Genomic DNA, 15,803 nt, shown 5'->3' with positions numbered 1-15,803 from the left:
CCGTCTCTCAAGCTCTCATCCAATCACGGCATGATGTCCTGGAAACAATTCCTCTTTTTCTTCTCATGGGAAAAAGGTGTTGTTTTTCTTAGTTCATCTCCTTTCACACCATAACAAGTGTCTGGTCTTCTTATCTTGGAATGGCTCGTCCTGGACTAAAGGAAAAACATTCCCACAGCCCTCTGGAAAATACACTGCCAGCATGCAAAATCATTTATACAGAGAACCAATATGGAATCCATTTTGCATTGTTCACAACTACATATCCCATCTTCAATACAAGAATTAAACCACATAAATCAATCCATGACAGGAAGAGTTCCCTTTTTTTTAAGACTGAAGTTCCTATAAAGTCTCAGGCAGTATTCACTCCCTTGGCATCACAGCTTTAGAGGTACCTTCTGCAGATTTTGTGGCACTTAACCAGTGGAGGAAGGCTTCTTAGGCTATATGGCCCTGGTGAAATCATGTGATAGTGTGGATGGCTTCATTTCCAGGCCGGCATCACATTGTTCCTGCCACGTAATGAACCAAGACCGTGGGCAGATCTCCAGATCCGTAAGGGGTGGAGACTCATTGGCTGAAATCCCGCTGAGAGAATGAAAACTGAGTGAAGGCATGGATGGCACTGGCCAGGGAAGATGATTAAGGAGCTCCTGCTTTGATCCCAGGGCCCACACCACGTGCCAGGAAACCTGCCTACCAAATCATTGTGGGTGAGCTGGGTGAGCCCTGAGAGTTTAGCAGGATCTTCCTGTGTCCCAGCAATCTCCCCCTCACCCTAATAATGATCTCACCAGCAGCAACTGGTTCCGGGCAATGATGGGGTTCTGGCTTTGATGTCAGGACTTGCCTGACTCACTTGTAATGAGACTGCTTGGGGCAGTCTTCCTCTGATGGCCACCTCATTGTCCTTACACAAAGGAACTCTCACTCCAAGCAGTCAGAAAATGGTGATGCAGAAACCTTGTCGAGGCTGTTCTGCCAAAAGGGGAAGCACAGCACCCTCCCCTTCATGGTCCTCATTGTGATGGGGCTGCAAAGAAGCCATTTGTGCTTCTATGGAGGCTCTTGTTCATGCGGAGAGCCTGGGCAGGAACAGGGAGCCTCTCCTCCGCTCTCCCATCAGATCATGGATGGTGCAAAGTGAGCAGCTCTGACTCCAGCTACATCTATCACTGTTGCTATTGGGATTGGCATGACTGATGACATTGGATGAATCTTTTTGCACTTCCAGGAAAGCCCTTCGACCCCACCTTCTTGCTCAGCTGTGCTACGTCAAACATCATCTGCTCCATCGTCTTTGGAACCCACTTTGATTACCACGATGAGAGGTTTCTAGCAATGATGAAAGTGATGAACGACAACTTCTGGATTATTAGCTCTCCCTGGGGACAGGTACGCCCTTTGCACATGGTCAACAAATCATTTTCGTTCAATATTTTAATTTCATTCTGCAAAGACAGCTCCCCTGTGTGCACAAATCCTAGAATCGTAGAATCACTGAGTTGGAAGGGGCCTCTAAGACCATCGAGTCCAATCCCCTTGCTCATGGCAGGAATCCACATCAAATCAGATCTGACAGATCGTTGTCTAATTTTCTCTTGAATGCCTCCAGCATTGGAGTACTCTGCACCTCCCAGGGTAATAGATTCTTAAGAGCCTCGTGGCGCAGTGGTTAAAACGCTGTACTGCAGCTAAAACTGTGCTCACGACCTGGGGTTCAAATCCCAGGTAGCCGGCTCAAGGTTGACTCAGCCTTCCATCCTTCCGAGGTCGGTAAAATGAGTACCCAGCTTGCTGGGGGGGCAATGTGTAGCCTGTATAATTAAAATTGTACACCGCCCGGAGAGTGCTTGTAGCGCTATGGGGCGATATATAAGTCCAATAAATAAATAAATAAATAAATAAATAAATAAATATTGTTGTTAAGACATTTTTCCTGATATTCAGTAAAGATGATCACAAATTTAAAAAGGAATCATCAAATGTGTTCAAAGATTCCTAATGCATTTATTCATATTCATACGAATCAATGCCCCAAGGCATCCAAATCAATGAATTTGATTTTTGATTCATCAATTTGTTGGGCTATAAAATGGCTCAACAAGCACCAAGAGATACCAAAATTTCCAAGAAGCTTCCTCAGACACTCCTCTGCAAACTACCCAAGTTTGGTGATGATTGGTTTTCCTGAAGCCAGATGTTAAAGGGCACTTTCCTGGGGGGAACCACTTTGTGGATGTATTACTCAGATGAGACCAAATCTTCATCAAACTTGGAAAGATTATAGAGGGTAGTCAGGAGAAACTTCGCTGTGATACTGGTGTCTCTAGGTGCCTGGGTGGAACTTTCCTGGAGGGATCAAAGTTGTGGGTTGTACAAATCAGGTCTGACACTTAATCATCAATAAACTAGGAGAGATTGTAGAGGGGAGGCAGGGGAAGCTTCTCTGCAATTTTGGTGAATTTAACTTTTGAGGGGGGTTATAGGGTCTTAAATGCCAAAATGAATAAAAAAATCATAAATTCATAATTTGTGATTTGTTGAAATTGACAAATGATGAATCAAGACGAATCACCATTTTTCTGATTTGTGTCCATTTCTAATATGTTTCCACTATATTGGAAGCCGCCTAGAGTGGTCTTTTAGACCAGATGGGCAGGGTATAAATCAAATAAATAAATAAATAAAAATAAATGTTCAGACTAATCTGGTTTCCTGTACTGTAACTTTAACCCATAATTGCTTGTCCTACACTCTGAGTTAACTGAGAACAGATACTGCTCCTCCTTTGTAGGATGACCTTTCAAGTATTTGAAAAGTGCTATCCTATTCTCTGCAGCCAAAGATGGAGAAGCTCTATACAGTCAGCAAAAACAATTTGTAAGGCCTTGTTGAAAGCCACTTTGTTTTCTTGCATTTCCTTTTCTTTGGGATGGTTTTTGTTGCTGCCTCCTGGACAATGTTACGAGCCTCCATCCAGAGATCTTCTGGCACTCTGTCCACCAACTCTAGTTCCTTAAATATGTTCTTCACTTTCACTGTATATTCAAAAGGGATTTGGTTTAGATTATACCTGGGTAGCCCAGTGGTTTTTCCTACTTTCTTCATTTTAGGCTTGAATTTTGTTATAAGAAGCTGATGATCAGAGCCACAATTAGCTCCAGGTCTTTTTTTTTGCTGACTGTATAGAGCTTCTCCATCTTTGGCTGCAGAGAATGTAATCAATTTGATTTCAGTATTGCCCATCTGGTGGTCTATGTGTAGAGTCGCTTCTTGTGTTGTTGGAAAAGAGTGTTGGTGATGACCAGCTTGTTCTCTTGGCAAAACTCTATTAGCCTTTGCCCTGCTTCGTTCTGAACTCCAAGGCCAAACTTCCCTGTTGTTCCTTTTATCTCTTGGCTCCCTACTTTAGCATTCCAGTCCCCTAGAATGAGAAGAACATCTTTCTTTGGTGTCAGTTCTAGAAGGTGTTGTAAATCTTCAAAGAATTGTTCAATTTCAGTCTCCTCAGCAATGCTGGTTGGTGCATAAACTTGGATTATTGTGATGTTGAAAGGTCTACCTTGGATTCGTATTGACATCATTCTATCATTTTTGAGATTGTATCCCATTACAGGTTTTCCCACTCTTTTGTTGACTATGAGGGCCACTCCATTCCTTCTACGGGATTCTTGCCCACAATAGTAGATATGATAATCATCTGAGCTGAATTCGCCCATTCCTGTCCATTTTAGTTCACTGATGCCCAGGATGTCGATGTTTATTCTTGCCATCTCCTGTTTGACCACCTCCAGCTTCCTACGGTCCATAGATCTTACATTCCAGATTCCTATGCAGTATTTTTCTTTGCAGCATCGGACTTTCCTTTCACTTCCAGGCATGTCCACAGCTGAGCATCCTTTCGGTTTTGGCCCAACCACTTCATGAGCTCTGGAGCTACTTGTCCTTGTCCTCCGCTCTTCCTCAGTAGCATGTTGGATGCCTTCTGACCTGAGGGGCTCATCTTCCAGTGTCATATCTTTTAGCCTTTTGTTTCTGTTCATAGGGTATTCTTGGCAAAGATACTGGAGTGGCTTGCCAATTCTTGCTCCAGGTGGATTGTGTTTAGTCAGAACTCTCCACTATGACCTGTCTGTCTTGGGTGTCCCTGAATGGCATAGTCCATAGTTTCTCTGACTTACTCAAGCCCCTTCGCTACAACAAGACAGCAATCCATGAATGGGAGGAAAAATATATATTCCTGCATAGAAATGTGAAAAATACATATTCCTGAAGGATCATTATTTAGCCCCCTAAATAATGATCCTTCTTGCCCTCCTCTGAACATGCTCCAGTTTGTCAGCATCCTTCTTGAAGTATGGTCTCCAGAATGGGACTCAAGATAAAGTTTAACCACTGCATTCCTGCCGCCGGGGGAGTTGCCTGTAATATCTGCCGTCCCCAGGCACTGGGTGAGTGACTGTGTCTGGGAGTATTTCTGGCCTGCACTCCCTTGGCCTTCAGGACTGGAACCCTGCTGCTGCTGCTGCTTCGGGCTACCCCACCCCTCCTGCAACACCAGCCACCTGGCTGGAGGGAAGGGAGGCTGTAAAAGCCAGAAGCCTGGCCCTGGGTGTCATTCTTGGTGGAGACCGTGTTGTATAGGAGCGCTGTGGGTCTCCGGTTGCTGTGCCGGAGAGGCAGATTACCCCAGGTGCCTGTGGAGAGCTGGCGGGAGGAAGATCTTCAGCGACCTAGGAGAGAGCTGACTCACTGGGCGGTCGCCATGTTGGGCTCCCTGCCGGCAGCTACTTTCCCAGAATCGGGTTGCTCATCCCGCTCTTCCTGGATTAATTATAAAAACACCTTGCCATCCTTTCAAGGAAGGGAAAAGGGGAAACCAGGGACTAACTATCTCCTTGCCTGGACTTTGCTGCTCTCGACGCTGCCTGTATTCTTTACCCTGATATACCTCATGAGTAACATCCTCACTTCGGCATTCTCCTTGGGTCTAACACCAACAACACTGTGTGTGTGTTTAGTCGTTTAGTCGTGTCCGACTCTTCGTGACCCCATGGACCAGAGCACGCCAGGCCCTCCTGTCTTCTACTGCCTCCCGGAGTTGTGTCAGGTTCATGTTGGTTGCTTCGCAGACACTGTCCAGCCATCTCATCCTCGGTCGTCCCCTTCTCCTCTTGCCATCACACCTTCCTAACATCAAGGTTTTTTCCAAGGACTCTTTTCTTCTCATGAGATGGCCAAAGTACTGGAGCCTCAGCTTCAGGATCTGTCCTTCCAGTGAGCACTCAGGGTTGATTTCCTTTAGAACTGATAGGTTTGTTCTCCTTGCAGTCCAGGGGATTCTCAAGAACCTCCTCCAGCACCACAATTCAAAGGCATCAATTCTTCGGCGGTCTGCTTTCTTTATGGTCCAGCTCTCACTTCCATACATCACGACAGGAAAAACCATAGCTTTGACTATTCGGACTTTTGTTGCCAAGGTGATGTCTCTGCTTTTCAAGATGCTGTCAAGATTTGTCATCGCTTTCCTCCCAAGAAGAAGGCGTCTTTTAATTTCAGGGCTGCTGTCTCCATCTGCAGTGATCATGGAGCCCAGGAAGATAAAATTTGACACTGCCTCCATATCTTCCCCTTCTATTTCCCAGGAGGTGATGGGACCAGTGGCCATGATCTTAGTTTTTTTGATGTTGAGTTTCAGACTGTTTTTTGCACTTTCCTCTTTCACTCTCATTACAAGGTTCTTTAATTCCTCCTCACTTTCTGCCATCAGAGTGGTATCATCTGCATATCGGAGGTTGTTGATATTTCTTCCGGCAATCTTAATTCCGGCTTCGGTTTCTTCCAGTCCAGCCTTCCGCTGATGTATTCTGCATATAAGTTAAATAAGCTGGGGGACAATATACAGCCTTGCCGTACTCCTTTCCCAATTTTGAACCACTCAGTTGTTCCATGACCAGTTCTAACTGTTGCTTCCTGTCCCACATATAGGTTTCTCAGGAGATGGATAAGGTGGTCAGGCACTCCCATTTCTTTAAGAACTTGCCATAGTTTGCTGTGGTCCACACAGTCAAAGGCTTTCGCATAGTCAATGAAGCAGAAGTAGATATTTTTCTGGAACTCTCTGGCTTTCTCCATAATCCAGCGCAAGTTAGCAATTTGGTCTCGAGTTCCTCTGCCTCTTCGGAATCCAGCTTGTACTTCTGGGAGTTCTCGGTCCACATACTGCTGAAGCCTACCTTGCAGGATTTTGAGCATAACCTTGCTAGCGTGCGAAATGAGTGCAATTGTACGGTAGTTGGAGCATTCTTTGGCACTGCCTTTCTTTGGGATTGGGATGTAGACTGATCTTTTCCAATCCTCTGGCCACTGTTGAGTTTTCCAGATTTGCTGGCATATTGAATGTAGCACGTTAACAGCATCATCTTTCAAGATTTTAAATAGTTCAACTGGAATGCCATCACCTCCACTGGCCTTGTTGTTAGCCAGGCTTTCTAAGGCCCACTTGACTTCGCTCTCCAGGATGTCTGGCTCAAGGTCAGCAACTACATTGTCTGGGCTGTACGGGATATCCAAATCTTTCTGATATAATTCCTCTGTGTATTCTTGCCACCTCTTCTTGACGTCTTCTGCTTCTGTTAGGTCCCTCCCATTTTTGTCTTTTATCATGTTCATCTTTGCGCAAAATGTTCCTCTAATATGTCCAATTTTCCTGAACAGATCTCTGGTCTTTCCTTTTCTGTTATCTTCCTCTATTTCTTTGCATTGTTCATTTAAGAAGGCCCTCTTGTCTCTCCTTGCTATTCTTTGGAAGTCTGCATTCAAGTTTCTGTAACTTTCCCAATCTCCCTTGCATTTTGCTTCCCTTCTCCTCTCTGCTATTTCTAAGGCCTCGTTGGACAGCCACTTTGCTTTCTTGCATTTCCTTTTCTTTGGGATGGTTTTCGTTGCTGCCTCCTGGACAATGTTACGAGCCTCTATCCAAAGTTCTTCAGGCACTCTGTCCACCAAATCTAGTTCCTTAAATCTGTTCTTTACTTCCACTGTGTATTCATAAGGGATTTGGTTTAGATTATACCTGAGTGGCCCAGTGGTTTTTCCTACTCTCTTCAGTCTAAGCTTGAATTTTGCTATGAGAAGCTGATGATCAGAACCGCAGTCAGCTCCAGGTCTTGTTTTTGCTGACTGTATAGAGCTTCTCCATCTTTGGCTGCAGAGAATATAATCAATCTGATTTCGATATTGCCCATCTGGTGATTTCCATGTATAGAGTCGCCTCTTGTGTTGTTGGAAAAGAGTGTTTGTGATGACCAGCTTATTCTCTTGACAAAACTCTATTAGCCTTTGTCCTGCTTCATTCTGAACTCCAAGGCCAAACTTCCCTGTTGTTCCTTTTATCTCTTGGCTCCCTACTTTAGCATTCCAGTCCCCTAGAATGAGAAGAACATCTTTCGTTGGTGTCAGTTCTAGAAGGTGTTGTAAATCTTCATAGAATTGTTCAATTTCAGTCTCCTCAGCAATGCTGGTTGGTGCATACACTTGGATTATTGTAATGTTGAATGGTCTGCCTTGGATTCGTATTGACAACACTAAGAATACCAATACCAGTAAATCTCAAAAGGACAAGGTTGCGAAGTGGTGGAGGATGGCCCTGGTCTAGATGGGGGGGATAACGTTTCTGGTATTTTATCTTATTTTTAAATTTAATTTAATTTAATTTTGTATTGTATTTTATCATTTGCATTCCAACGTATTTTTTGTATTTTGTTAAGTTGTTATATTATTTAGTGTTTGCTTTTCTGATTTATTTTTTTCTTTTCTCTCTTTTGTCTGGCATGGAGTGGGAGGTCATGGGTAGAGGGAGATATGGTGTTGGCACAGTCCCTGCTCATGTCAGTAGAATGATGAACAGATGTTTGAAGACTGTTCCCTGTTTTGAGACTGTGACCAACCCTCAGTATCGAGGTAGCCAGTTCAGCCAGCCTTCCACTCTAACCCTGGTGCTGTTGAATGCCAGGTCTGTATCCAATAAGCCCCAGGTGATTCAAAATCTTATCATGGAGGAGGATGCAGACCTGGCATGTATAACTGAGACCTGGCCTAATGGGGAGGGTGGCCCTCCCCTGGCCCTCATCTGCCCACCCGGTTATGATGTCCAGCACCAGGGTAGACTGGAGGGACAGGGGGAGTAGCCATTGTCTATAAATCCAGCCTGGAGGTTACCAGGCGCTCCTCGGTGGTAAGGCCAGGTCTAGAGGTAATCCACGTGTCGATAAGGGCCAGGGATGGAATTGGGATTTTGCTGGGTTACCGCGCCCCCTGCAGCCCAGCCACTTCCCTTCCGGAGTTGGCCAACTTTGTCTCTGCGGCACTGTTGGGATCCCCGAGGCTTCTGGTCTTGGGTGATTTCAACATGCATGCGGAGGTAGAGATTACTGGGCCAGCTCTTGAGTTCCTAGAAACCATGGCTTCCTTGAACATGTCCCAGCATGTCAGCAGCCACACCCACATGAGTGGTCATACGCTAGACCTTTTTTTCCCTCCAATTGTGGCGAGAGTGGTCTGATGGTCATGGACCTCATGTCAGTCCCCTTGTCATGGTCAGATCACCACCTGATAAAATGTAACCTCACAGTGGCCCTCCCCCCCTTCGCAGCGAGCAGGGGCCTATTTCTATGGTCCATCCTCGAAAACAGCTGGATCCGGTCGGATTCCAGGATGCCATGAAAGGGATTACTGCTGACTTGGTTAGCGCTCCTGTCGACGTCCTGGTTGACAGCTGGTCTACCACTGCCACCAGGGCTATAGACACAATCGTGCCCAAACGCCGTCTCTAACGCAGAACTCGCCCGGCGCCTTGGTTTAATCAGGAGCTTTGGGCGATGAAGCGAAGGAGAAGGCTAGAGTGTAGATGGAGGAAGAATCCGACGGATCATAATTGGATAGCTGTTAAGGTCACAACTAACCTTTACCTGAATAAGGTGAAGGCTGCATGTAGATCATTCTTCGCTAACGGATAAGTGAGGCGTCCAAACAGCAGGTGGAGTTATTCCGTATAGTGCGCGACCTATCCGGAACTGGCTCAGGTGATAGGCCTCCCCCTAGTCTCTCGCCGTACCAATTTGAAGCATTTTGTAAATCTAAAGTGGAGGCCATCTGCCGGGAGTTCTCTCCTTTTTTGAATGCAGCGAGTCAAGCTGAGATGTCCAGCGCTCCGTCCTGCCCGCTTATTTTCTGCTCCTTTCAGCCAGTAACGCCTGACTCTGTGGCCAGGGTGCTTGATCGCTGTCGGGCCTCCTCCTCCTCCTTGGACCCTTGCCCGGCATGGCTAATCAAAGCAGCCAGGCCAAAAACAACTGAATGGGCCACAGCAATAATAAATGGGTCTTTCCTTGAGGGCAGGTTCCCACCTGCCCTCAAGAGACACTGATAAGGCCCATAAGAAAGAAACCTAGTTTGGCGGCAGATGAAATTGGCAATTATAGGCCCGTCACCAATGTCTCTTTCATGAGCAAGGTGGTGGAGAGGGTGGTGGCAGATCAGCTTCAGGCACTCCTGGATGAAACAGATGCCCTAGATCCGTTCCAGTCAAGTTTCAGGCCGCGTCATGGTACAGAGACGGCATTGGTCACCCTGTATGATGACTGGTTGAGGGTGGCTGACAGGGGCAAAACAACCACGGTATCCTCCTGGGGAGGCTCTCCGAGCTGGGAATTGGTGGCTTGGCATTAGCCTGGCTCTGTTCCTTCTTGGAGGATCGCCCTCAGAGAGTGCAGCTTGGGGAGAGTGTCTAGGCCCCGTGGAGTTCCAATTGTGGGGTTCCACAGGGGTCGATTATCTCCCCAATGTTGTTTAACATCTACATGAGGCTGCTGGGCGGGGTCATCAGGGGGTGTGGAGTATCGTGTCATCAGTATGCGGATGACACTCAGCTCTACATCTCCTTTTCACCAACTGCAGGTGATGCCATCCTGTCCCTTCAGCGCTGCCTGGGGACTGTACTGGAATGGATGCAGGAGAATGGCTTGAGGCTGAACCAGGACAAGACGGAAGTTCTGATGGTGGGGGCACCCGTAGGTGGCGGTCTGGGTGGCTCCCTTTCATTTGGGGAAGTGGCCCTGGCTCCAGCAGCTTGGGCGTACATCTGGACACGACGCTCACCATGGAAACGCAGGTGGCGTCAGTAGTCCGCTCCGCCTTTTTCCACCTTTGGCAGATCGCCCGGTTGTGGCACTATCTTGACACGGGGGCGCTCACTACGTTAGTGCATGCGCTCGTAATCTCATGATTAGACCACTGCAACGTGCTTTTCATGGGGCTGCCTTTGAGGTTGATGTGGAAACTTCAGATGGTGCAGAATGCAGCGGCCAGGCTCCTTACTGGAGGGAGAAAATATCACCATGTTTCTCCTACCCTGTCCAGACTGCATTGGCTGCCCATTCGTTTCCGCATTGATTTCAAAGTTTTAATGCTTACTTATAAGGTCCTAAACGGTTTGGGACCTCGATACTTGGTGGAACGCCTGCTCCCACCAAGGTCTACCCGGATCACCCATGTGAGTCAGGAGGTGAGGCTGAGGAGCCTGACGCCGAGGGAGGCCCGGAAGGAAAAGACTCGAAACCAGGCCTTCTCGGCAGTGGTTCCTCGCCTTTGGAACAATCTCCCTCCTGAGATTCGCGCCACCCCATTGCTGGGTATATTTAAAACTCAATTAAAAACATGGCTTTATATCCAGGCCTTCCCTCCTGCCATCATTTAGTTCAGTTTTCTTTCTCTTGTCTATCTATCATTTATTATTTTCTGGAATGTATTTTTAGTAATGATGTTTTTGAATTTATATTATTTTAATTGTATTCATGTTTGCTGTTAGCCGCCCAGAGTGGTATAATATACCAGATGGGCGGGATATAAATCAAATCAAATCAAATCGAATCAAATCGAATCAAATCAAATCAAATCAAATCAAATCAAATCAAATCAAATCAAATCAAATCAATCAATCAATCAATCAATCAATCAGTCAATCAATCAATCAATCAATCAATAACAAGAACTTATCGGGATTTGGAGACTATATTTCTATTAATGCATCCTAAAATCTCATTTGCCTTTTTTTTTGTAGCCACATAGCACTGTTAGCTTATATTCAAGTTTTGATCTACGACAATTCCAAGATCCTTCTCACTTGAAGTCTTACTGAGCCAAGTATCCCTCATCTTGTAACTGTGCATTTGGTTTGTTTTTCCCTCTAGGTGTAGAACGTTGCACTTATCCTTGTTAAATCTCATCATGTTTTCAGCCCAATGCTCAAGCCTATATCTTCCATTTTTTGTAGGAGAAAATGATCAGCCACAAAAGCTTGGAATTTCCTGGCAAAATTTGTCCCCCAGCAAGTATCAGGATAATTGGAATCTCCAATTACTACTACACTGTATCACTTTGAAATTCTTGCAATTCCTTTTTCAAAGGTTTAAACCACATGTTCTTCTTGTTTGGGTGGTTAGTAGTAGACTCCAACTACTTTTGTTTTTCAACCCAGTTATATTAAATCATGGGACAAGCAAGCTCATCCTCCTGTATTTCTATGCAGGAACCTTGTTGCATGCGCTCACTACCTTGGTACATGCGCTCATAATCTCAAGATTAGATCACTGTAACGTGCTCTACGTGGGGCTGCCTTTGAGGCTGACAGGTCTCAAAGTCAACCTAGGGAATTGTTCATTGCAATTCAGTATATAAGTTGTTACAGGATCAGGATTTAGTAAAGCAGCATGTAACAAAGGAGCACAGCTGAGTTAATTGAGGCAGCTGTGTGACAACCACTTTGATTGGAGAATCCAAGAATAAAGCTAGCCAAGCTTGCAGACACAAACTGTTGGGTTGTTTGGGTAGTTGGGCTGTTGGATAGTTTGGGTGGTTGGTTGTATTGTTGCTGGTGATCGTGTTGCTGAGAACTGTATTTACTGCATCGTTGGATAAAGACTTACCATATTGCAAGGAGAAGATCCTGAGGAAGACTATCTCCGTGGTGAGAGGAGAAGACTTCGTGGATGCAGGACTATTTACATTGGTAACAATACTTGGTTACTGAAAACTGTAATTTACCATTGCTAACTGAAGAACTACTGTGAATGACCAGGACTGTATAAAGACCAAGAGAAGCTGTATTTACCCCTGTATATATGGACTTTAATGTAAATAATAACTTTCAACACTACAACAGTGTCTGTTTGGTTTCATCTCTGAGCAGTTCACTTCACTATTACGCCCCCTGGCGTAGTCTGGTAACGCAGCACCTCTGTCAATTGGTTATGGGCCCAGACAGCGCACCAGACTGCATCCAGGTATAAATTTAAGAAGTTATTGAAGAAACTGCTGACCAGAGAGAGCCAAAGTAGTGTGGCTACAGTCTGTGGTAAAAATGGCCAACGAAATGTCTATGGCTGGACTGTGCATAAAAAAGTTGAATGGGGAGAATTATGCAACTTGGCAGCAGAAGGTTCAGTTGCTATTACAAAAGGAAGCATTGTGGGACATTGTAGAAAATCCCCCAGCAGTCCTAAATGAGAGGAAAAAGAAACTAAATGCAAAAGCTCTGGCTATTATTGGGTTAACTCTAGAAGACCGTCTTCTTATCCACCTGAGAGGCCAAAACTCAGCAAAGAAGGCATGGGAGGATTTAAGGAGACTCTTTGTAAGAGATAACGTTGGAAGCCAGATTCAAATTGCCAGAAAACTTTTTCGAACTAGACTGAAGGCTGGAGGGTGTATGCTTCAACATTTAGAGGCACTGAAGTCAATGTTGATGGACTTAAGGGAAAAGAACATCACATTTACAGAAATACAAGAAGCATTTATTATCCTGTCTTCATTAGATGAGTCATATGATCAGCTGGTGACCAATTTAGAAATTCTTCCTCAAGCAGAGCTAACAGTAATTAATATAACGAGCAAACTTTTGGAAGAGGAACAAAAGAGGAAAGATAACAAACAGCTCCGAGACTCCAAACTCACTAATCACCGTGATAAGCTGAAAGAAAGTGAGGAGGAGGGGGACACAGCTGCAAGCATTCATTCTGGAAAACGCTGTTTTTCCTGTGGCTCAAGAAAACATCTGATGAAAGACTGTAAATTTAAGAAAGTAAAAGAAAAACAAACCAGACGCAAGAGAGAAACACTAAGCCTGACTGAGGAAATTTATAACTCTGAACAGGGAGAAGAGTGGATTGTCGACTCTGGAGCAACTGCCAGCATGTGTAAGAGCAAACAGCTAATATTTAACTACCAACCTGTATCCAACCAACAAGTATGCTTAGCAAATGGTGTTAGTGCTAAGGTACTGGAAAAAGGTAAAGTGAAATTGCCTTATATTGCTAGACCAATAGATGTTTTACATGTTCCAAATTTGAAGCATAATTTACTTTCTGTGAGTTCATTAGCAAAGAATGGGTTTGTTAGCACTTTCTATGAGGAGAGATGTATAATAACTAGCAAGAGCAATGAAAAAGTGAATTGCTATGCTAGAAACAATTTATATAGATTAAACTGTACTAAGGCTAACAATGTCTATGAAAACAAATGTATACACAAAGATTGTATTCATTTATGGCATCAAAGACTAGGACATGCAAACTACAAAACATTGAGAAAAACAATTGAAAACTCAGTAGGAGTTAATTTAAAGCAATGTAATGAATATGTGAATTGTCAAGCTTGCCAACTAGCCAAGAGTAAGAAAGCTCCTATAATGAAACATAGTGATGTACAAGTGAAAAATATATTAGATTTGGTGTCAGTTGATGTAATTGGACCCAAAAGGACATCATTAGGAGGAGCTAGATACATTCTCTCTATCCAAGACCAAAAGTCCAGGTTTGGATACTGCTATCTCATGAAAGATAAAAGTGCAGTGCATGTAGAGTTTGAAAAATGGCTCAAATTTGTAGAGCGCAAAACAGGGAAAAAGGTTAAGGTGGTACAAACTGACAATGGAACAGAGTTTACCAATGCCAAATTTCAAGCAATATTAAAGAAAAATGGTATTACTCACAGGAGAGCCGCTCCCTATACACCTACTCAGAATGCCTTTATTGAAAGAAGGGGCCAAACTCTGCAGAATATGGCTGAGGCAATGATTAGGGGGAGTAATCTATCAGAGAAATATTGGGGGGAAGTTACACTTTGTGCGAATTTTTATATTAATATTCTTTGGCACAGTGGAATAAACAACATACCCTACACAGTTTGGACTGGCAGAAAACCAAATTTAAAATTTTTACATGTATTTGGATCTCCTGCATGGGTTCACATCCCAAAAGAAATAAGGAGAAAGGGAGAGAAGAAAGCCAGGTTGATGTATTTCCCTGGATACCAACAAAATAGGAGAGCATTTAGGTTTGGGTTGCCAAATACCAACAAACTTGTAATAAGTAGCAGTGCTTCTTTTAATGAGCACAGTAACTGGGACAAAATATGTAAACCCCCAGAAACAATAATTAAATTGCCTGAAAGGAATGAAAGTAGTGAAGATAGTGGAGAGGATAGTGACTCACAACCAGAGCAAGAAATAAAGAGTGGTAGAACCTGAGGAAATGCAAACAGATAAAGAAATTCCATCCAACTCAGAAAGGAGGGAAACTCTCGAGGAGGACAGAGAATTACCTAGGAGGTCTAGCAGAGAGAGAAAAACTCCTGACAGGTACAAGCCTGAGACCTATTATTGTCTCAATGTGGCTGAACCAGAGACATATAATGACATATGTAATATGCCTGAGAAAGAACAAATAAAATGGAAAGAGGCAATGGAGAAGGAGTTAAATTCATTAAAACAACTGAAAGTTTATGAGGAGGTGAAACTGCCTGAAAAATCAAAAGTAATTGGTTCCAGATGGGTATTTAAAAGGAAGGTGGATGCCGATGGTAATGTGAGGTATAGAGCAAGGTTAGTGGCAAAAGGATATGCACAAACTTCAAACGACTATGATCAAGTTTTTGCCCCGGCTCTAAGACCAGAGACATTGAGATTTGCTTTAACCTATGCAGCCAAGCATAATCTCATGACCAGGCATGTTGATATAGAAACAGCCTATTTATATGCTGACCTGAAACACACAATTTATATGGAAATACCACCAGGAATTGAAAGTGAAGGTAAATGCTGGATATTAAAAAAAAATCTATATGGTCTCAGACAAAGTGGCCATGAATGGAACCAACATTTAACTAAAACTTTAAAGGATAATGGTTTTATGCAAGGAAAGGCTGACCCTTGTTTATTTATAAATGAGAAGACACAAGCTATAATATTAGTGTTTGTGGATGATTTAGCCATATTCACTAAAGATAAGAAAGAGGCTGAAGAAACAATCCAAATATTAAAGAGACACTACAAATTGAGAGATTTAGGAGAAATAAGTAACTACTTGGGAGTAGAAATAGAAAGAAGCGAGAAAGGATTTAAAATAGCCCAAAAGAGCAAAATATTAAAACTCCTAAAACAGTATAAAATGGAGGATTGTAAAGGTGCAGCAACTCCAATGAACATAGAGTTTGAGAAAGAAGATATGAATGGCCCAGATTGTGATATTGATGTATATAGATCACTGATAGGCAGCTTACTATATTTGAGCAGATGGTCAAGGCCAGACATCTCTATAGCTGTAAACTTGCTATCAAGGAATGTGAGCAAGCCGAATGAAAGGCACATGCAATCAGCAAAAAGAGTACTTAGGTATTTAAAGGAGACACAAAATAAAAAGCTAAATTTAGAACCAGTGGGAGAACTGTCTATTACTGCTTAT

The 15,803-nt window shown here is 43.8% G+C and overlaps 1 protein-coding gene across 1 annotated transcript in view; it reads left to right on the top strand.

Moving 5' to 3' along the window:
* Window positions 1-15,803, top strand: part of LOC110070440 (cytochrome P450 2C18-like) — a 41,957-nt gene that overhangs the window by 14,768 nt on the left and 11,386 nt on the right. The window contains exon 4 of the mRNA XM_078384583.1: window positions 1,238-1,398. Within this exon, the coding sequence (XP_078240709.1) occupies window positions 1,238-1,398 (161 nt within the window). The remainder of the gene's footprint in view (window positions 1-1,237; window positions 1,399-15,803) is intronic.

The sequence above is a fragment of the Pogona vitticeps genome, chromosome 1 (assembly GCF_051106095.1).
Source record: "Pogona vitticeps strain Pit_001003342236 chromosome 1, PviZW2.1, whole genome shotgun sequence".
In the NCBI taxonomy this organism is placed as follows: Eukaryota; Metazoa; Chordata; class Lepidosauria; order Squamata; family Agamidae; genus Pogona; species Pogona vitticeps.
The sequence above is the reverse complement of the archived record's forward strand: the minus strand, read 5'-3'. Positions and strand labels throughout refer to the sequence as shown.